The sequence below is a fragment of the Artemia franciscana genome, chromosome 13 (genome assembly GCF_032884065.1).
Source record: "Artemia franciscana chromosome 13, ASM3288406v1, whole genome shotgun sequence".
Classification (NCBI taxonomy): Eukaryota; Metazoa; Arthropoda; class Branchiopoda; order Anostraca; family Artemiidae; genus Artemia; species Artemia franciscana.
In genome coordinates, this window is record NC_088875.1 from 26828281 (window position 1) to 26850839 (window position 22559).

Consider the following 22559-nt stretch of genomic DNA (forward strand, 5'->3'; position numbering starts at 1 on the left):
CGATGATGATTGGGTTTGGGATTTTGACTTGGATAAGGTCATCAATGCCTACCAGATTTTAGTTAAAAAAACAAAGGTTCGGCGATATGTATTTCATAGTGAAGCTGAAAAATAAAGAAGACGAAGAAAACTGAAAAAAGAAAAAATGTAAAAAACTAAAAAATACTAAAAAGAAAAAACATTCAAAGAGAAATTACAGACCGGGACAGAGGGAATATGTCCCGGTTATCGAAGTAGGTAACCAGTGGGTTGTTCCATATTCCCCATTATTATCAAAAACATGTAATGCACACATAAACGTTGAATACTGTAACTCCGTAAAGGCAATCAAATACATATGTAAATACGTCAACAAAGGCAGTGACATGGCAGTTTTTGGCTTGCAGCCCGAAATCAAAGATTTCGACGAAATCGTACAATATCAGGCTGGAAGATACATTAGCAGTAATGAAGCTGTTTGGCGAATTCTTTCATTTCCGATACATGAACGTAGTCCAGCTGTTGTTCACTTAGCGGTACATTTACAGAATGGTCAACGTGTTTATTTCTCGGAAACCAACGTGCAACAAAGAGCCCTGAATCCACCGGATACAAAATTAACAGCTTTTTTTTCGCTTTGCAAAAATGATTCTTTTGCAAAAAAAACTGCTGTATACTGAAGTGCCTTCGTATTACACGTAGAATACTAAAAATAAAGTATTTGAACGTCGAAAACAGGGTAAGTCAGTCGACGGCCAACCTACCATCTTCAAAGATACCACGATAGGAAGACTCTACACCGTTCACCCCAATCAACATGAATGCTTCTTTCTACGCCTGCTTTTGGTGAATGTACACGGTCCGACATCCTTTGAGTATTTGAGAACTGTAAACGGTACTATACATGACACTTACCGTAGTGCATGCCAAGCTCTGAATTTATTGGAGAATGACCAACACTGGGATAACTGCATCAATGACGAGTGCGAAACGTCAACCCCAAGTCAAATTCGTGCATTGTTTGGCATCATTTTAACAACTTGCTCTCCATCAGCTCCTACAGAGTTATGGGAAAAATATAAGTCAAAAATGTCCGAAGATATACTCCATCGAAAACAGTTAGAGACGTCAGATATGACTTTTGATTTTACATCAGAAATTTATAACTACACTTTAGTTATTATAGAAGATTTGTGCGTACGTATGGCAAACAAACCTCTTCAGGATTTGGGAATGCCTTCACCTAACCGTATCGCTGCTGTTTCGACATGTGTAGAATTGGATCGTGAACAAAGTTACAGTACGAGTGATCTATTGTCGTATGTACAAAATAACATTTCCAAGTTAACGTCGGAACAAAAAGACATTTATGATACGATAGACTCAATTTCAGGACGTATACAACTACCTGCTGATTTCTGTAATTTAGTGACGTCCAAAAATGAATTGATTGAAAAAGTATTTTCGAATATTCTAAAAAATTATAAAAATAATAAATGGCTAAGTGAAAGAGCGATTCTCGCACCCAAAAATATAGACGTCCACGAAATCAACAATATTGTGTTGACCAAGATTCGAGACCAGGCAGTCCTTTACAAGTCAGTCGACACAGTTTTGGAACCAAATGAAGCGGTTAATTATCCATCTGAATTTTTAAATTCCATAGATCTTTCAGGGTTTCCACCACACGTGCTACAACTAAAATTAGGCGTACCAATAATACTTTTAAGAAATATCAACCCACCAAAGCTTTGCAATGGCACGCGACTTGCCGTAAAAAAAAAACAATGGAAAACCTAATAGAGGCCACAATCTCGACAGGGCCTTTTGAGGGTGAGGCTGTTCTTATTCCTCGCATTCCCATGATTCCAACGGATCTGCCTTTTCAATTTAAAAGATTGCAATTCCCAATTCGATTAGCATTTGCAATCACCATTAACAAAGCTCAAGGTCAATCATTAGAAAAATGTGGTATAGATCTTAATACTGATTGTTTTTCCCATGGACAATTGTACGTTGCATGTTCGAGGGTCGGAAAACCTGACAATCTATTTATATGCAGCAACGATTGGACAGCGAAGAATGTTGTATATTCGCAAGTTTTACGCAGTTAATTTGTATTGTATCTATCTATCTATATAAAAACGAGTTGTGTGTATGCATGTTTGTTTGTTTGTAAAAAGAGCGTTTGCATATGACGTCCTTATTAGTACATACGGCTTTGTATATGCACAGACAATGGGAAAGCCAAGAATGTTGTATATTCGCAATTTTTACGTAGTTTAACTCCTGCAGACGAAATGAATGCTTGCCTGAAAAATTCTAATTTATGGGCACACGTAAAAATATTAAAATTAACTACAAATATGCGTGTCCGATTGCAAAACGATGACTCTGGTCAAACATTTTCAGATAAATTGCTGGCAATTGGAAACGGAAAGCTCCCAGTAGTGGGAAAGCCAAAAATGTTGTATATTCGCAATTTTTACGTAGTTTGAAACACATATATAAATCTATCTATATTCACAGGTGGGACACAGGGACACAACTACAATGGCGCGTAACTAATATGGCGCGTAACGACTTACGCGCGCGGGGGGGCGCGAAGCGCCCCACCAACTAGGTGTTGGGGTGGCGCGAAGCGCCACCCCAACAGCTAGTAGTATATAAATAGCTTCTTTATGTCATTTATATAAGTTTTATACAAAACGTTCATTACTTTACATTATAATAAAGCATATATTTTGAAAATAATTTTTACCATTTATAGCCATTATAAGACCAATAAAAATAAGACTGATAAAAATAATTTTTACCATTTATAACCATTATAAGATTTTACACCAGTCTTGGCTTTCAACAGTTAAATTCTTTATTCTTACAAATATAAACAAGGAGAAATAAGGAGCTGATGGGGATTTCTGAAAATGTGCATATTTTATAGGGATTTGAATCAAGGAATAAAACTACTTCATATTTAAAGAATATAGGTTTCCTTTACTTAGATGAACTAGTCTATCCAACCTTAATCCTTTTTCTTTGAACCACAAAGATAATTACTAATATAGAAAATCGCTTTAAATACGTCTTGTTTCCTTTAATATCCTTTATAATCCTTTTAGCATTATCTAAAGCTTTCATACTGTTAAGCGCATTCGAAAATTCAAAAACAATCAACGTCTTTGTCAAAGAAAAAGAAAAATAACAGAATTTTCGCAATTTCGTTTAATTTTTTAACCAGAAAGTTTCAACAGGCCTTTTTTCTATACATTTTCCGCTTAAGTTACAAACGTTACCCAACACATTTATTCACGGAAAATACAAAACATATTTCGTTTGCAAATGATCTAAAATAGAACAAAAACTGAAATATTCCTCTTTAAGGATATAAAGAGCACAATAGTCTCTGCACTTACTAGGTTCATAAACGAGATTATTTTGTGATGAAATTTTCATCATTATTGGCGGGCTATTTCTGCCACATCCAACATTGTTCGTACATTCCATAATAAAAAACGCTATCTTTATTATATTGTTTTGCTTCCATATTACCCAGTAACAATCTTTTTGAAATTCTAGCAAAAACTTTAAGGCCCAAATTCACAAGAAAAATACCCAAGTGAATTACATTAAGAATAATACACAAAGTTATAGTTTCGCAGAGAATTTGCTCAAAATCTTCTCAAGTTTCATAGCTTTGCCCATGTCTCCTTTAAGCCGGAGTTTCCCGGACATAAATGCAGCAGTAGGCTTCAACTTTCCTGAAAACAAAAAGTAAATTAATCCATCAAGAAAAAAAAAATAGCACTTAATAAGACTTAAAAATCAAAACGATCCTAACCCGGAGCGACCACTAGACTAGTCATGATCAACCGATTGATCACTGAGTATATATTTGCCGATCAGTGAATAGACTTGCTCTGAGACAATTCGCAAAACCGAGGTTCACACATTATTCCTCATATTATATCAACTAGTCCAATCAGTATTTCATCGTTTTATCTAGCTCTCAGTTCACTTTCACCTTTCTTTTTTTAATTCGTTCTCTTCTCCTCTGTTAATTTCATTTAGTCTAACTCGTTCTTTTGTTCTCGTGTATTCTGTCTGTGACCCCAAGGGGGAGGGGGGTTGTAGCTATGTATGTTTACTATAAAAATATTAATTTATTTAGATCACTTATATAGTATGCAAAAAAGAAAATTTACATCAGGAGACACAAACAATAATGTGTCAACACGTCAAGAACAAAACTTAAATCTCGAGACAGCGAAACAGAATTCCAGTACTGGACCGGACCGAGTTCTAAATGATGTCATTTTTTCTTTTTAATCATTCAATACAATTCAATAGAGCTTTTGATACTGAAATTATTTTCACTAGGCAATGGGGTTCCAAAACGCCTCTTCAACAACTGCTCTTTCACAAGAGTCATGAACATCGAGAGTCAATTTTCCCTTCTTTTTACCTTCTGTAAAAATTTGTAACGCATCAAACCTTATTTAATTGCATCAGCCAAGAAGTTGACACAATCCTAGATCTTTTGTTTGACTTCATTTCTTCTCAAGAATTTCGTTACTTTAATTTGAAATTGCTATATGCAAAACTTTTGAAACCATTTTTTTTTTTAAATTGCAAGATTCCAGGTCACCACTTTTATTAGAATCTGTAAGATTTTACTAGTGGTTAGATGTCAAAAATGTTTCCTAATTAAAAGAAACAAAAAATCCGATTCCATTTTATACTTAGCCAAATTGGGTTTACTACAGACCTCCTTCTAATAAAGGTTGATTTCTGGCTGTTTTAAATTTAATTACTCTTTAATTTTGTTTATAACCTACTTATATTGTTGTTTTAATTGTATTTGCCAGGGAAACGAACCCATTTCTTATTCTGAAACATATGTATAGAACCAATTTTTCTTTAGTGCTTCTAATTTATCTTTCAACTATTTTAACACTTTTATGCTTAATAGCATTCAAGAACACTTATCAGTTCTCTCTTGAAGCAATTGGAGGCAAAATACATAAATTACCAATTCTTTTAAAATCAAAGCATGAGAGAGAAATAAAGTAGGGGCCAGAGTCAATAAAAGAGAAGGAGAAAGAGAGGGAGGAAACAATGAATGAGAGATAGAGGAAAATACAGAATATCTCGATGACAGTAACCATAATACAAAACAAAAAACAATAGTGGGAAAAATCAAGAGATTTCAAGAAAACATCAAGAGAACAATTTAGATTAACTATGACTGGAATTTCAAAATGGAATAAAACGCTTAATGGTTAACTTCAAAGCCATTGAAGTTGACATTAGAGCTAATAGGTACCACAACTCAAGTGCGAATGTGATATAGTTATAAACAATTAGTGTGGACTGAAAACCTAGGAAAAATATAGGTTATAAAGATAACCTATGACTTATTAGGCATAGTTTTCGAACCGGCAGTTCAAAATAAAAGCAACATAATGAGGTACGAGTTTCAAGTCTCTAATAAAAAAAACGTCGTAAGGTATGTATGTGAAACTGACATATTCTAGCATATATTAAGAACAGATTTAAAGTTAGTAGACTAGTTGGTATGTTCCCCCTCGTCCAAGGTAAATCCATGCGCAAGTACTAGGTCTTACATACACATTTGTATAAAGGGCTTAACCTTGGCGTTTGTTTTAAAGAATTAAAGAAAAACGACAGAAGCTTGAATCTTCCAACCGCGTAATAAATATTACATTTAAAAATATTGGCGGCTCAAATAATAAATGAAACTGAAATCCTTGTAGTAATGAAAAATCTAGCATTGCGGTTTTAACGAAGTAGCCATCGCCAGGGTTACAACAAGCTTGGCTTACAAAAGAGTCAAATTTTCAGGAGAAAAAGTACCTTTAGTTACGCCCCAATCTACATAAAGGTACTTTTCGTGTCACCTTAATTTTTTCCCTCTGTCATATTATGCACTGCATAATTATGGAAAAAGCGGAGAACTTAGTACTGTTTTGGGAGAAATTATGCCACTCAAGGAGAAAAAAAAGGCACGACAGATTTGGTGAGTTACCCCTATAACAACAAAAATAAAAACAAACCCGCGGCCTATTTTGATTTTACAAATCAGGAAGTCTCACTGATGGAAACTAAAATGCAACCCTCCCGAGCCCTGATTAATTCAGGACAAAAAAACTTTCATTTTATCTTACTAGAAACAGTTATATTAGCATTCATTTTCGAACATTCAATTTTAGCTTAGTCAACAAGATATAAAAATTAAGTCGGTCAATAGAGTCTACAAGTGTCAAAATCAAAAGTCTTTTTTCAACATTTCCGTCGAAAATCGATTCACAAAAAGTTAGAGGGGAGCAAGAGTTTTCTTTTCTTTTTGACACTTTTCGTTCTTGTAGACACTTTGTCCGTGGATGATACCAAGAAACCATTCTGTCTAAAACTGACACCTTTAACAAACAAATTACACCAATTATACTGAACAAAATTACAAACAGTACTTTTAAGACAAAAAAAACAACACTTTATTGTCGACTGTAATAAAGTTGTGAATGCTGAAACTTTTTTTGAGACTAATGTCATCAAATTTGAATCCAGCAATTTACATTTATCGGTACTAGCTAATTAGCCGCTTCACCACGGAACAGGTCAATTGGATGGTAAGAGAACGATCGCTACTGTTTGTTGTTGTTACTTTTTGTTTTTTTGCTATTACCTTGACAAATTTTAGCTACAGCTTTGACATATAGTGTTCAACACGAATGAGGACTGCATTTTTTTTAAGTAAGTTTTTTTTTATGCTTAGTTAAGAAAGCTCCCTTTCCTTAATGAATCAATGAAACAAAAGTAATATTTTTATTCAGATTCATGATAATAACTATTTTGCACGATTTACTTTTTCCTGGTGCATCTTAACCAAGCTGTGAAATCGTTATAAACAAAAAGAATTGTCTTGTGTGAATCAGGTTTTGGGGGGGGGGGGGTTGCATTTTATTTCAGTCCAAGGGATTAACAAGTCCAAAATATGAAAAAAAAATCACCATTTTATACAGTTATAGTACCTCTGTGTAAAATGGGGCGACACCAAAAGCACTTCTTGGACCGAAGTTTTTCCCACTTACATGAGCCAGGCTTGTGGTTACCCTGATTATATTGCTTGAACTAAGTTACAAGTCACTTCGAAACTCTAAAGGCTGTAGGCATCAAGATTAATAATTTAAACTTCACCTTGATAGTCTAACATTAAAAATGTTGGGCGAAAATGGCTACATCACGTGGTTAGATAATACTTCCTAAATTTGAAGTTCCATAAGAAAAATAATTTCGATTCCGAATTCCAAATTAAACAGGTTTCATATTTTTACAGGTAGACTTAATTTATATAATTAAGTCTAAATCAAGCCATGGCCTCTGTTCATAGTGAAATTTTATATCTGTATAAAAGGTTGTTTTCATCTCTTCAGGAAAAGGCTTCATTTATGGTCGAGTGAATTTAAAAAATTTAGCGGTATTCGGAACCAAAGAGCATTAAATAAATAAAAAAAAGCTAAAACAAATGCATAGTATTAGTAGGGTTCGTAATATCATATAGCTATACTAACCAACCATAAATTAAAATCAGGTGTGCCAATACACGAAAATGTAGTGTGTGTGGGGGGAGCAAGGTTTTTCTCCAATTTATCTTTATGAAGATACAAAAAAGCGTTTCCTTAAAATCGAGAGGGGGCGGTCTTTTTGTTTGTTGATTCTTTTTCAATGAAAATGTCCAAAATGATATTTTTCTACATACAGGAGGGGGGGAGCATTTGCCCCTTCCCCAGTGTATAAACAACGAGTTGTCTATAGACTCTTTTGACAACAAGCAGCGGAGTAATGAAACCTCACCCTGGAACATGGTAATAAAATCCTTCGAATCCATGGTAAACGTTACATCAGGTGATTCGGGGACTCCTTTGCCAACGGAGCCAGTGTTATTTTTCAGATCCAAATACCACTCTGACTCTTCTTCCCCTACAAAGACAAAATCTTTTTCAAGCAATCTTGTATAAACTAAAAATCACTCCATATAAAGCAAATAAATTACATACGAGTATTCACAAACACATCCCTGAAATATCCTGAATTTCAGGTTTTATAGTATAAATTTTCAACTTATTGAATACTCCACTTGATTTTTGTTGTTGTTTTTTTTTTCAGTTTTTACAAATGTGCTCAACCCCGATGAAATAGTTTGATATACATTCTTACATTATACAATACTCACCATACTTTTTATCAAGGAACCGCCGGGCAAAATTAAATAATGAATCACTTTAGTAGCCACTTTAAGAATATTAAATCCCAAAGTGGAGTAATAAAAACAACAGAATTAATCCTAAAGAAAACCACTAATAAATATAAATAACAAAAGGCCATTCCTTTACTAGACTAGGCTAAAACTTCTGAATCATTTACTATATAGCCAGGTTCAGATCCGAAACACGATACCTTTCACACATCACGGATTTTGCTCCCTTGCAAACACGACAAAAATTTTAAAAGCAGCAAAAGCAAGATTGGAGTATGTATTTATTTTGATCCAATAATAGAGGCCAAAAAGTAGAAAGAGCCAGTATGTAAGACATAACAATAGGATAATACAGCTTTGCGCGAATGTGACGATTAAAATAATTCTTTGACGATGCGAGCGTTCCGAATTCCTTACGAACTTAACTCGAAAAACCATCAATATCGATAAAGAACGTGTTAGTTTCACATCACAGCCAACAGGAAACCAAGGTACCTTCAAGTTAAAGCTAGTTTAACTGTCTGATCGCCGAACTTCATGTCTTGAACGAGGACATTACTGAATACAATAACCTCAGTCTTATTGTCGTTAAACAATAGATAAATATACGCATCTTTCACCGCAAAGGCTGAAAAATTCTATTGTATGTAAAATTCAAAATCGACACTTCAGCTCCTAAATACGTAAAACTTGGCTTTATTAATTTTTAGGACCACAATTATATCATAATTACAAAGAGTATAGGAAGAGAGCTCCCTGGAAAATCTCCTTTCTTACGGGAATAACAGTCTTCGAAATTTTTATTCCATGTGCCATGGAAATTGTAACTGTAACTTTCGGTTTCGTGGATAAATTACATGAAGGTACCACAACGAACTTACCAAGGCTACGATTATAAGCGAACTTCTGCAGACACTGCAAATTTTCTCTTAGCAAACAGATGGACTTCATTAGTAACACCAAACCTTAGCTTGCGATTATTACACCACAAATTTAAGCCAAAGCTTAGAAATACGACCGGCTGCAACAAACTCAGAAAACTGCTTCAGTTTCGGAAAATTGGTTTCAATTCGCAGTTTTCTTCTAGATACAGCAGCAGCCTCAGCAAGACTACATGCATGGATAATTTTGGCACAATATATTTTTGGAAATCTGCTTATACTCTTGATTCTAATCGGAAACAATCTAAAGAATGTGATACGGAACTTTCATATTTGAGAGTACAGAATCAGAAACTAACCAATAAGCAGGTAGATCGAATTTCTCCCACTCGGCCGTCTGTCGTCCAACTTTTGCAATTATTTGAAATACTACATGGGGGCAGCAGCAAGACTGCTACCTTACGTCAGAAACACTGGTGGAATTATGAACATGATAGCAAGACGGGGCTAAAATATGACTTTCACAAATTCGCACCTTTCCCTAGCGGAAAGAATTTCTCAATACATCTTTGACTGAACAGTAGCAGTGTGTCCGGGCCATTCTCCCGGAATCAGAGCTTCGCAGAAGCATGTAATTTCGCTACTTCGGAACGAACATTAGACTAGGGATAAATGAGTGTTTAGGTGACAAAAAAAAATCATCAAACGAATAGCTTCACTTTCGTAGGTAGCATTATTAGTGAAGTTGGTGGATGTAGAGAAGATGTAAATAGCAGAATGACCGATGCGAAAGGGCCCGGAGTCAAAGCAAAATAGAAAAAAAAAAACAATAGTGAAAACATAGGTCTGGAATAATCGAGGATTATGGGTCTGAAATTTTTGTGTGCAAGACATCCATTCTTATTCATAATAAATGCGCTAAAATCCCACGAACAAGATGGGCCGAAGCGTGAACGAAGCCTCCATTGAACTCAAGATTCAAGAGACTGTGGTAGTCTAATTTCAATCAGAACCAACCTGAAGAAGGTGATGATGGACTTTGATATTTGTTCAGAGATCATCATGAAATGGAAGAAATGTGCTTTCACAACTATTTCAATCTTTCTAGAGTCGTTTCTTCATTTTTATTTTCTTTTTTTCTTTTGACATTTATGCTTTTTATTTCTGAATATACAAAACAAATACAAAAATAATACCAAAACAATAGCACAACGAACCTGAGATGAATAGGAAATTTTAGCACAATATATTAAGCGAAATCTGCATATCTCCCTGATTGTGGTTGAAACTAGCCTGAAAATCTGATAAGGAACTTCAATATTTGATACTACAGTCAGAAGCTAACCGGTAAGAAGGTAGATCGGCTTTCTCCCACTCATTCGTCCATATGAAAATTTTACTATTAAACTGAAACTCAACTTGGGGGTAGCAGGACGTCAAGATCATTTGAACACCTAAGTGGTAAGAAACATTGATGGAACTGTTCACACGAGAGCAAGAGGAAGCTAAAGTAGATTTCACTTTAAGTATGAAGTCAAGATTAGATGTTGAGCCACTATTATAATGAGAGCCAAGAGCTCATATGGCACTTGTGATGAGGTCGGAAGAGCCAAGAGCTTCTTCCCACCAAGTTTCATTACGATCTATCCACTCTAAGCGTTTTCCAAGATTTCTAGTTCTCCCTCCAACTCCCCCCGATGTCACCGGATCCAATCAGTATTTACGATAAGAGCTCTGAGACACGAGGTATTTCTAAATATTAAATTTCAATAAGATCCGATAACCCGTTTGTAAGCTAAAAATCCCTCAGTTTTTCTATTTTTCCGTCGACTCCCATCCTTCGACTCCCCCTAGATGGTCGAATCGGGGAAGGGAATATTTCTAATTTAATCTAGTCGGGTCCCTGATACGCCTGCCAACTTTCATCGTCCTAGCTTATCTGGAAGTGCCCAAACTAGCAAAAGCGGGATCGACAGACAGACAGACAGAAATTGCGGTCGCTATATGTCACGTGGTAAATACCAAGTGCCCTAAAAATACATAAAATGCTAATCGTTAACGGTTGCTTCAGGATCAGCACAAGGGATCGATAAAATTTCTGACCTGGGACTATAAACATAAAAAAGTTTTCAGTTCATGTCACCAACAACATTAAAGGTAAGATCGTGCTGCTATGACAGCTTGCAAGTTTACTGCACACAATGCTGAATTTTCGCTTGGATCTTACTTCATAATGATCAGTAGGAAAGTCAAGTGAATATACAGCTGCGTCTTGTATTTTCACTGAGACAAAAATTATGACATGGATAGGAGCGTAGGTAAAAGCTTATCGCGTACGACGACCGAAATATCACCAGAGGGCCCTCCTGTACGAGAACTTTTGACACTAATTCAAAAAAGTTAATCCATACGCCAAGAACATGCCGTTCAAGAGCACAGAGAGAAAATGTTCTTGTAGACATAGCGTACCACAATAATACCTAAGCTGACACAAAATAGGCATTTTATTCAGCAAAGAGTCCATCTTTATTCCAAGCAGTCATTCGTAATAAGCACTCACTTTGTCCACTTTTCAACATCAGAAAACTCATAGGAATAGCAAGGCAAAGAGAACACGTCTTCTCGAAAGCTTACCAGGGATATCTCGCGTATTATTACGTGGCTCAGTGTAGTTAAACCATTTCACAGGTCCCTAATTCGGCGAAATATAACTTCGGCAAAAGCATTAGCGACACCCTGATCGGACATAATAACCTGCTTTTCATTTGCACAAGGCTTAATGGCAAAATGGTTGAACCAATATCAACAGTAAAGGAATTCAGAGTCTTTACCGGAAATTTTAACAATCCCTGACTACAATGCCGTCGGTCTTTTAGTAGATACAGTCTTGAGTGAGTGGAGCGGGCAATATCACAGCACTACTATGCTCAGGAAAGGTCTTGAATTCCACGTTAAAGTCACAAAAATTAAGGGTAATTGTTTTGACAATTTCCCCAGGGACAATAGACACCTGATCAGGATCAAAAATAGCACAACGATGCAATGACACTCTTTTCTCATTACATAAATGGGATGCCCAGGTCAAGTCAATAATATTATCTCCAGCCTCTAGCTCTTCAGTAAGCCTGGTAAAAATAGCTTTAGTCATAGCGCTTTCTTAGCCACCATAATTTCTTCAATGTTGAAGAGATCACATGAAGTTTTTGTAAACCTACCTACAGAACATCTTTTTTTCCTTGTACGCGAAAAAAATATTGCCCTTGCCTCGCTTTCCACTTAACATCGGAGTAATAAGAGGCATAATGTCGGTATAGTCTATTAAAAGTGATCCATAGATGGCGATTTTTAGTTTTCAGGCTAAATCAAGTCCAACCAGCAATGGAGATTATATGAAGAGAAATATGAACAATGCTATTTATTGGACAAAATCCAGTGAATGGTATTCAGTAGTTAGATCACGTATACGTTGTCAGGTCACTGATTCAATGAAGACATCAATATGTTTTGAGCTCTTATTGTTAATCAAAACGGCGAATTGTGTCAAGAAATGTAATATCAGCAAGAGGTTAAGATACCAAAGCCTTCTTTTCGACGGTACATATTAAACAGTTCGTGGTAACGAACTGTTAAGAAGTAACACCGCTCAATAGTAACTGAAACTCTTAAAACAGACTTGGATATCAATGGATACCTTAAAAGAATCGGCTTTTTATGCTGATTCCAAAAAATATACGAGTCATTAAGCTTAATGTTACTCGTTAAAAGCTACGAGCCTGAGATAAATTGTCTGATTTTCCAAAAAGGTTGGAAACACCTCAGAAGTCAAAGAATTTTAATGAAAATTGTACCATCAGATTCAGCGTATTAGAGAACCCTACTGTAGAGGTTCCAAGCTCCCATCAGCGAAGATGATAATTTTGCTTTTTTTTTAGTTAGAACAAAGATGCTTGTTTATTTGTTTTTTTTTTCCCAGGGGTGATCTTATCGAACAAATCGTCCTAGATCGGGAAAGGGCGCATTTGAACGAAATTATACTTTTAGTGTCCTTTTTAGAATAGTTTAAAGATCCAATAACTACGCCTTTGGGGGTAACATGACACCCCGCAGCCCCTGGGGAAAGATCTGCAGGTTATGAAATTTTCCAATTGTTTACGTAGAGTATTTGTTATTGGGAGGCATACAGACATTTTTCGGGGGAAGGGGGTATTTTTTGCTTGGGATGGGTTTTCATGGGGATAATTTTTAGTGGGGAAAGAAGTTTTTGGGAGTTAACTGTCCAGAGGAAATTTTACACTGAGGAAGTTGACATAATTCCTATACGAAATTCTTTTTATTTGTCTTACTTTCTTTTGCCGACTATATTTTGCACGTGAAGATGTTCCGAGGGAATTGTCCAGGGGAAATTTTCAGAGGGTTTGAAATTGTGTGGGGAATTTTCCAGCAGTGCGGGAGAATTTTCTGCGGGATGAATTCTCCATGGGATAATTTTGCAGGAGAAAGTCTCCAAAGGGGAATTTTCCTTGGAAACAACTTCCCACTGGGGGGGGGGGGGGGAGAGACAGAGAAATTTTTTCACAGACGGGAGAGATTTCTGCAGTGATTGGAAAAACGATTAGAAATATGTCTTTTTCAATTGAAAGTATACTAAGGAGAATTTTTCAGGTGGAATCGTCCGCAAGAAATTTTACAGGGGGGGGAGGGATTTTCAGCAAGGATAGAATTGTCCCAAATGAATTTTACCAGGGGAGGTGTTTTATGAGGGAGGTACTTTTTAAAGAGGAGTCTCCCGTAAGGAGAGGGAATTTTTCATGGAGGGGGAGCCAGATTTACCGGCAATATTTGAAAAATTATCAGAAATTGAATAAAAAAAACGACCAGAAACAAATTTAATAAAATGAGCAGAAATTATTCCGTATATGAGGGGGTGGCTCCCCTCCTCGATACCTTGCTCTTTGCGCTAAAGTCTGACTGTTGTCCCAACTTTTTAAGAACGATTCCTGAAACACAAGGGCCGTTTAATTAGAATCAGAAGCTTTTTTAAAAGTGCCAAAATAAAACTTTAGCGTGAAGAGCAAGGTATTGAGGAGGGGGTAATCCCTCATATACAGAATAATTTCTGTTTGTTTTGAGTTTTAATGTTGCTCCTTACTTTCAGTTATTCAATACTTTAAAGGAACTTACAATAACAATTAAATTGATCATTCCAAAATTATCAAGGCTGTTTTATTCCAGCAAGCCTGGTTTTACAAACTATTTTGAAAGAAACTATTTTGAACGTCTCTGACTGATATGACTAATAACTTTAGGTAAATCTTTAACATCCCAAATAGATTTAGCTCACCCCCTTCCCCCTCTGTTCTTTTTTTTCCATTAATTGTACGAAAGTTATTTAAATTTTTAGAAGCACAATTTTTGAATGCTATATTTTACTAATTGGTGCATTTAATTGTTTATTAAGTTGCGTGTTTAATTTAATTTGTTTAGTGCTTTTAAAATTCTGATTGACCATTTTTATGTTTATTTGATTTCTTGTTTGATTGATTTTTAACTTTTGTCTTGCTGTCTTACTTTGACGAATGAAGGGAATTTGGCCCTATTAGAGCTTGCGATAGCCTTTTGAAAATAAACATTATCTTATTCTTATCTCATCTTTTAACACGATCAAATTATCGATGCTCCCACGCACCCAGAATTGAAACCCAACAAAGACATAAGTAGTCTAATTCAATGACTTAGGTTATTGATAATATGATTTTCAGTTTAATACTGGCCCATAATATGGCTAGACCGTTGAAGAGGATTCGATACCTTAAAAATCATTTTGCGAGCCTCAACGTCAGCTAACCGTCTCAAAGACAAAGGGCCCATTGGCGAATTCTCCCACGGGAAAGGTTATTATTGAAAGCTATAGATAATCTGTGGTTTGACTATGAAATTTGATCGAAAAGACAGTGAAGCAGTATCAGCAAGGTTTTTACTCAAACCGGAATGCACCACAGGAAACTTCCAAAGCCAAGAAAACGATCACCTGACATTTCTTGTGAGCTGATTTTTTTACATTTTCCTACCACGCATGCATATCTCTATCTCCAACAGTTTTCTGTTTTTTTTTCCGATTTCTTATCAAACCTATATAAGTTACGGAAAGACCGCTCAGTCACTCTTAAATAGTTTGACCACACAAACTACAAAAATTTATATTGGACAAGACAGGGTGATCCTTTAAGCTATCGAATCTCCTTAATGAAAGGAATCCAACTAAAAACCAAGTAACAAAACCCATTCATTATTACCTTTGAGATTGAATGAATAAACTGCTTTCATCTGTTGAACGATCTCTTCATTTAGCATAGCTTCTACAGTTTCAAAGACACGACCCACTTTTCCTAGTTCTTGTGGCTCCTGGTTTACTTTTCCATCTGGTGAGAACCTTGGAGTGTTACCAAATTGTTCTAAGTGTTTAGCAATTTTCTTTGGAGATATTTCATCCAAAAAGAAATCGGGTAACAGGGAATGTCCTGTAATGACAGGTTTTATATTGAAAGAAAGGTACAACCTAAAAGTCCTAGAAGATAAAACATTAAATGCTTGCGCAATATACGCAATAGTTTCATTATAAGCCATACTATGAAACTAAACGTAAGTAAAGTAAAGAAATATAATAAAACTAGCGACGAAGCCTGTTGGACAACGGAAAACAAAACACAAACAAAAATAGCATAAAAACATAGGACACTAGTTTCGATGTCACCTTTCACTCCCCCCCAATGATAAAGTAATTGAAATTTTCCATTCAATCCACCACCATGAGACAAAACAGAATAGACTTACCAAAATTATAATTGTTGAACTAATCACTAACAAAGAGAAAGCCCCCTCTCCTCTCTCACTGAACCACCCAGCCCTCATTTTAAGCGAATCCTTTGTCAATCTAAACAAGTGAAAAAGCCTATTAAAGACCGCTTATTCCAAAATACCAAATTCTATTTAAAAAAGAATATACTCTTAATATTTTAATCTTATAAACGGACAAAAGGCCCAACATAAAGCTCCAACGAAACCCAGATTGGGAGTCTGATGCTCAACATACTGAGCCAGTAAGGCTTGCCAGTTTTTCACATCTTTGACATATCATACATGAAAACAAACGAGTTTCCCACAAGCAGATGCTCTCTATAGTTACAGAAACTTACGAATTATAAGGGTAGATGTCATGTCAAGACGGCGGCTCTTCTTGTTTCCTAATTGAACGATGAATCCTGGATGGTTGGTATGATTTTTTTTTTTTTTTGTTAGCTGCAGTGGCGGCAAAAGGATATTAGTAACATTTAATTAGATTTTCTTTGAATATATTTATTAACTGATAAAAAAAAATTATTTTTCCATTCAATTTTTTTGTTAAAGCTGCTTGTTTTGTTTTGTGTGATTCGAAAATGTTCAATTCGTTGTAAATAAGTTTGTATATTTAGTAACACTGTTCTTTTCCTTGAGCGTGCCCTGTTGTGCACCAGCCATTCAGTCTGACAAGAGACACTTTGATATCTGTTTTCTTTGAATTTTGACTAAATAAATTCAATTAAAAATCTAGTTCAAGTCAGACATTAGCCAAAGTAGGTTTTGGCAATATCGAGATGATTAAAAACAAAAATTATTTCATCACTTATTGCTTTTAAAGAGTGCTATTGTTTTCACTGGCATGTAAATTACTTTCTCAGGCTTTACAATTATTTCCGGCTTTTATTGCAACTCAAATAAAACATGTTTAATAAACATAAAAGAAAAACCTATAAACAAGTATGTGCACATATCTAAGATTTCAGGGGCGGGGTATGCTTATACCTATGTGGCGACATAATTGACACCCAAGCGAGATTTTCTTGACTTAGTTAATTTAGTAATAAAACTCAAAAATAATAAGGGACAATAGTCCATTTATAGGCTACCATAATCTTTTCAAGTCATTGCAATCGGTTTTCAGTTATTGTCTCTTAAATTCCATCTACATTTCAATTAAAAAATGCTGAAGGCAATAAATAAGCCAGTGCTCATTTACACTTAAAAAGACATGATTTGAAAAATGTGTCGATATTATTCTTGTGCGTTTTCAGTTATTGTCTCTTAAATTCCAGCTACATTTCAATTAAAAAATTAGTCAAGACGTTAAATAGATCAGTACACATTTACACTTAAAAAGACACGATTTGAGAAATGTGTAGATATTATCCTTGTGTGTTGGGGAACCACAAGCACAAGGAGCACTTTCACCACCAGCTGACGAAGCGCGACAGCTCAAATGCTTCCAAGTCAACTAAGTCAAAATACTAGTTTCTGTTGTTTTATTTACTAGGTGAATAAACTGCGTTTAATATAAACGATAAACGACACGAGTATTAAAGCGGCATAAAGGTCGTTCATTCTTTTTTTTTATTCCTAAATTCACTGTGCCATGTATAATTAAATATATAATTTGCCGCAAGTCTTTTACCGAGACTATAGATGACTGTTCTTTAATCGAGGTTACAGATGAACCTTCTTTTAAAAGAGTCAAAAGATAAACTTTTAGAGATAACGTACCCCAGGAAAAACATTCCAAGTGGAAGCACAATGTCGAGTGAAACTGTTTTTCAAATACTCTGTTCCTGACGTGCCAATCTCAAGGTAATTGGACTAACCTGTATGCCTTCGTATCTGTCTTGTTGATTCGACAATGGGAGGGGGAGGGGCACATTACGAGAAAGCTCTTGAGAAGGAGATGAATTTACATACTTGGAGAAAACAGCCATCGACGCTGCAACAAACCTATCACTAACATATTGGAAAAAGTCATAGGGAACGACCGAGCCTGCCCTATCAGCCCTATAATGGATCTTTTAAAGTTATACATTCAACATTTCGATGCACCAGCATACAGCGGGTATCACTTCTCGGCGATGGGTCTGATACAAGACTTATAATATCCTTTTTCGAGGGATTTCTTCAGACAGGAATTTTGTCAGAACAGCTTTATATATTTTCCAATACTGCATATTTGTAAGTTTTTTCAAAGATCTTTTTACCATAGTTAACACAATTTTGGTGGAAAAATAAAGAAAATAATAGAAGACATTTTCTTACTTTAAACGTCTTACTTCCAGTAGTACCTGGATCAAAGAAACTCTAATGTAGGCTACAGATTCAACAAAAAAAATATTGGCTCACTTGAAAATGGGGCAGAAAGGAGCCAAAAGACTTTTTTCTTCAAAACAGCTTGAAATTTATATTCGTGAGACTCTGGGTCATGGAGACCCCAATTCACAAAAACAAACTAGTAAAAACAAAAATTTAGGTTTGTCCAAAACGACCAACAAATTTTTTTTCTAAAAGAACTTGAAACTTTTATCTGAAAGTTCTGGTGCTAAGGATATTTTTACATCCGAAAAAAATTTAGGTTGAGAGTACCGGCCGCTAAAATTGGGTGTAAGAAAAAGGGTAAACAAAAGTTTCCACCAATCAACTTGAAAATTATACCTAACTTCGGCAAGGGGTAAGAAAATGGAGCCTCAAAAGGCACCAAAAAAAATCTTCTCTTTTTTTCAGACGTCTTGAGTCATAAGAATCCCTAGGCCAAGAATACTAACTATATATATATATATATATATATATATATATATATATATATATATATATATATATATATATATATATATATATATATATATATATATATATATATATACTGAGCAAATTCGATGGTTAAATTCAATATAGCTATAGAATTTTCACAAGAAATAAAAGATTTTTTTTTATGCATGTGCACTCTTATACCATGGTATTTTGGTTGACAAAACACCTAAGAAAGCGAGTATAGAAAATTCCACGCCTAAAAAAATGGAATACTGGGACAAAAGGCCCATTCTCATAAGCATGCCTGTTACCCCTAATTTTTTGACTTAAATAGACTTTTCAAATATGTTTTTAAAACAATGAAGAAGTTCAATTTCTTGACCAGTCAGATATTGATAAAAAAAAAACAAGAGCTAAGAGCTCATATGGCACTTGTGACGAGGCAAGAAGAGCTAAGAGCCAAGAGATCATATGGTATGAGCTCTAACATAATTCTATGAATCAATAGATTGATTGAAAAAGGAAAATAAGAGGCTTAATGCCGGTCAGGATTTAAAAAAAGAGCACTGAGTCACGATGTCCTTCTAAATACCAAAATTCATTAAGATCCGATCACCCACTCGTAATTTATAAATACCTAATTTTTTCTAGTTTTTCCTCTCCCTTTAACCCCCCAGATGGTCGAATTTTCATCGTCCTAGCACGTCCAGAAGCACCAAACTCGCCAAATCACTGAACCCCTCCCCCCAACTCCCCCAAAGAGAGCGAATCCAGTACGATTCTGTCAATCACGTATCAAGGACATTTGTTTATTCTATCCACCAAGCTTCATCCCGATTCCTACACTCCAAGTGTTTTTCCAAGATTTCCCCCTCCAATTCCCCCCAATGTCAAACGATCTCGTCAGGATTTGAAATAAGAGCTCTGAGACATGAATTCTTTCTAAAAATCAAATTTCATTAAGATCCGATCATATATTCGTAAGATAAAAATACCCCAATTTTCACGTTTTCCAAGAATTCCGGTTTCCCCCTCCAACTCCCCCCAACGTCACAGGATCTGGTCGGAATTTAAATAAGAACTTTAAACCACAAGATCCTTCTAAATATCAAATTTCATTAAGATCTGGTCACCCTTTCGTAAGTTACAAATACCTCAATTACCCCCCTCCAATTCCACCAAAGAAAGCAGATCCGGTCCGGTTATGTCAGTCACGTATCTTAGACAGGTTTTTATTCTTCCCATCCAGTTTCATCCTGATCTCACCGCTTTAAGTAATTTCTAAGATTTCCAGTCCCCCTCCCAACTGCCCCCCCCCCAAATACGCTTGATCCGGTTGAGATTTAAAATAAGAGATCTGAGTTACAAGGACCTTCTAAATATGAAGTTTCATGAAGATCCGATCACTCCTTCGTAAGTTACAAATACGTCATTTTTTCTTATTTTTCAGAATTAACCCCCCCCCCCCCCAATAGATCGGATCCGTTCCAATAATGTAAATCACGTATGTAAGACTTCTGCTTATTTTTCCCACCAAGTTTCATCCCGATCCCTCCAATCTAAGCGTTGACCATGATTTTAGGTTCCCCCACCCCAAACTTCCCCCAACGTCACCAGATCCAGTCAGGATTTAAAATAAGAGCTTTGAGACACGATATCCTTCTAAATATCAAATTTCATTGAGATCAGATAACCCGTTCGTAAGTTAAAAATACCTCATTTTTTTCTAATTTTCAGAAATAACCCCCCCCCCCCCCAACTATCCCAAAGAGAGCGGATCCGTTCCGTTTATGTCAATCATGTATCTAACACTTGTGTTTATTTTTCCCACCAAGTTTCATCCCGATCCCTCCACTCTAAGTGTTTTCTATGTTTTAGGTTTCCCCCTCCCAACTCCCCCCCCAATATCACCAGATCCGGTCGGGATTTAAAATAAGAGCTCTAAGACACGATTTCCTTCTAAACATCAAATTTCATTGAGATCCAATCACCCGTTCGTAAGTTAAAAATACCTCATTTATCTAATTTTTCAGAATTACCCCCCCCCCAACTACCCCAAAGAGAACGGATCCGTTCCGATTATGCCAATCACGTATCTGGGACTTGTGCTTATTTTTCCCATCAAGTTTTATCCCGATCCCTCCACTCTAAGTGTTTTCCAAGATTTTAGGTTTCCCTCCCTCCAACTCCCCCCAATGTCATCAGATCCGGTCCGGATTTAAAATAAGAGCTCTGAGACACAATATCATTCCAAACATCAAATTTCATTAAGATCCCATCACCCATTCATAAGTTAAAAATACTTCATTTTTTCTATTTTTTCCGAATTAACCGGCCCCCCACTCCCCCCCAGATGGTCAAATTGGGAAAACGACTATTTCTAATTTAAGCTGGTCCCGTCCCTGATACGCCTGCCAAATTTCATCGTCCTAGCTTACCTGGAAGTGCCTAAAGTAGCAAAACCGGGACCGACAGACCCACAGACAGACAGACCGACAGAATTGGCGATTGCTACATGTCACTTGGTTAATACCAAGTGCCGTAAAAACGCATATACTGTTTATAAAACGGATATGTAGAAGCATTCTTTTAGACATGGAAATTTTAAGACAACCAAAAAACTTAAATTTCTTTCTCTATATTTCTGAGAAATCCGAAAAATATTCCACTAAACAAATAACACTGGTATAAAACTAAGTATTTACCTGGCTGAACAGCGTACTGATCAAAATCGGTCACCCCTACTTCTTTTAAGACCTCTTCATCAATAGCAAAATTTCCAGTGTAATTTTTGCTATCTCTTGTAATAATAACGTAGGCGGCATCAGACATTATTTCTGGCTTGCGGCAGGAGGCAGCTACTTCCTTTCCACCACCTAACATCTCCATGGCCGCCGTTATTATGGCTGAAATAAGGCAAAAATAAAGGTTTGAATAGTTTCTAGTGGTCGCATATGTCTCCTACACTACATGAGGTTGGAAGTAGGGGGCAAAGGCCCCTCCCAGTGAAACCTCAAAAAAAGATCATCCCCTCCCGAGAAAAAAATTCTGAGTGCTACTTCGAAGTCTGAAGTGCCTGGAAAAAAAATTGCACCAGGGACTGAACAGAAGGTTAACATATAAGACACAATCCCAAATAAATAACCTGGGAAACTGGAGTGAACAAGGCATCTGTAGTACTTAATCATATTACGATGGAGGTCAATCAGATGCATTTCAAGGTGGGATGCTTTAAGAGAAGACATTTTTTTGGTCTAAACTACATAACCAAATGCACTTTACATCTTTTCCCCCTAAAAGTCTGGTGTTAGACTCCTTAGATTATGCTTGGAGGGGAGAGGGATTCACAACCGGTGCACAAGCATAGAAGAAAAGATTGTTCTGAATTTTTTAATACGGTTATTTCAATTTTATCAACTGGACCCAAGTGAGATGGATGCCAAGCCCAGAAGCGGAGTTTTCCCCAGCCAAGAGCTAGCGGACAAGGTCTTTTGGCCAATTATTAATAAATATAATCGCAATTTCCTCTGATCTTAATCAGAATTTTATAGCTAACAGCAAGGTGTTTAGAATACTCAGTCAGTTGGATGTCACCAAAGCCTAGGGTTGATCTCATTATACTTCGATTCAATCCCTGTACACTATATAGACTAATTTTTTACAGCAACAAAGACATAAACAGGTTGACATATGAGACTTTCGTCCAGGGCCTGGCATCAAAAAAGATATATTTGTCAGATATAATAATTAACAGCTGATGATTAGCGCAATGATTTAAATTGTTATTAACTTTTTGGTCACATTGGCAGAGAAAACAA

At 36.0% G+C, this 22559-nt stretch overlaps 1 protein-coding gene across 1 annotated transcript in view; it reads right to left on the reverse strand.

The window, feature by feature from the left end:
* Positions 1-3262: 3262 nt before the first annotated feature.
* The window catches only part of LOC136034735 (hydroxysteroid dehydrogenase-like protein 2), a 43589-nt gene continuing 24292 nt past the window's right edge, over positions 3263-22559 (reverse strand). Inside the window, exons 5-8 of the mRNA XM_065716106.1 lie at positions 21447-21647; positions 15432-15656; positions 7855-7980; positions 3263-3740 (exon numbers count right to left, since the gene is read on the reverse strand). Of these exons, the coding sequence (XP_065572178.1) occupies positions 3628-3740; positions 7855-7980; positions 15432-15656; positions 21447-21647 (665 nt within the window). The 3' untranslated portion in view covers positions 3263-3627. The remainder of the gene's footprint in view (positions 3741-7854; positions 7981-15431; positions 15657-21446; positions 21648-22559) is intronic.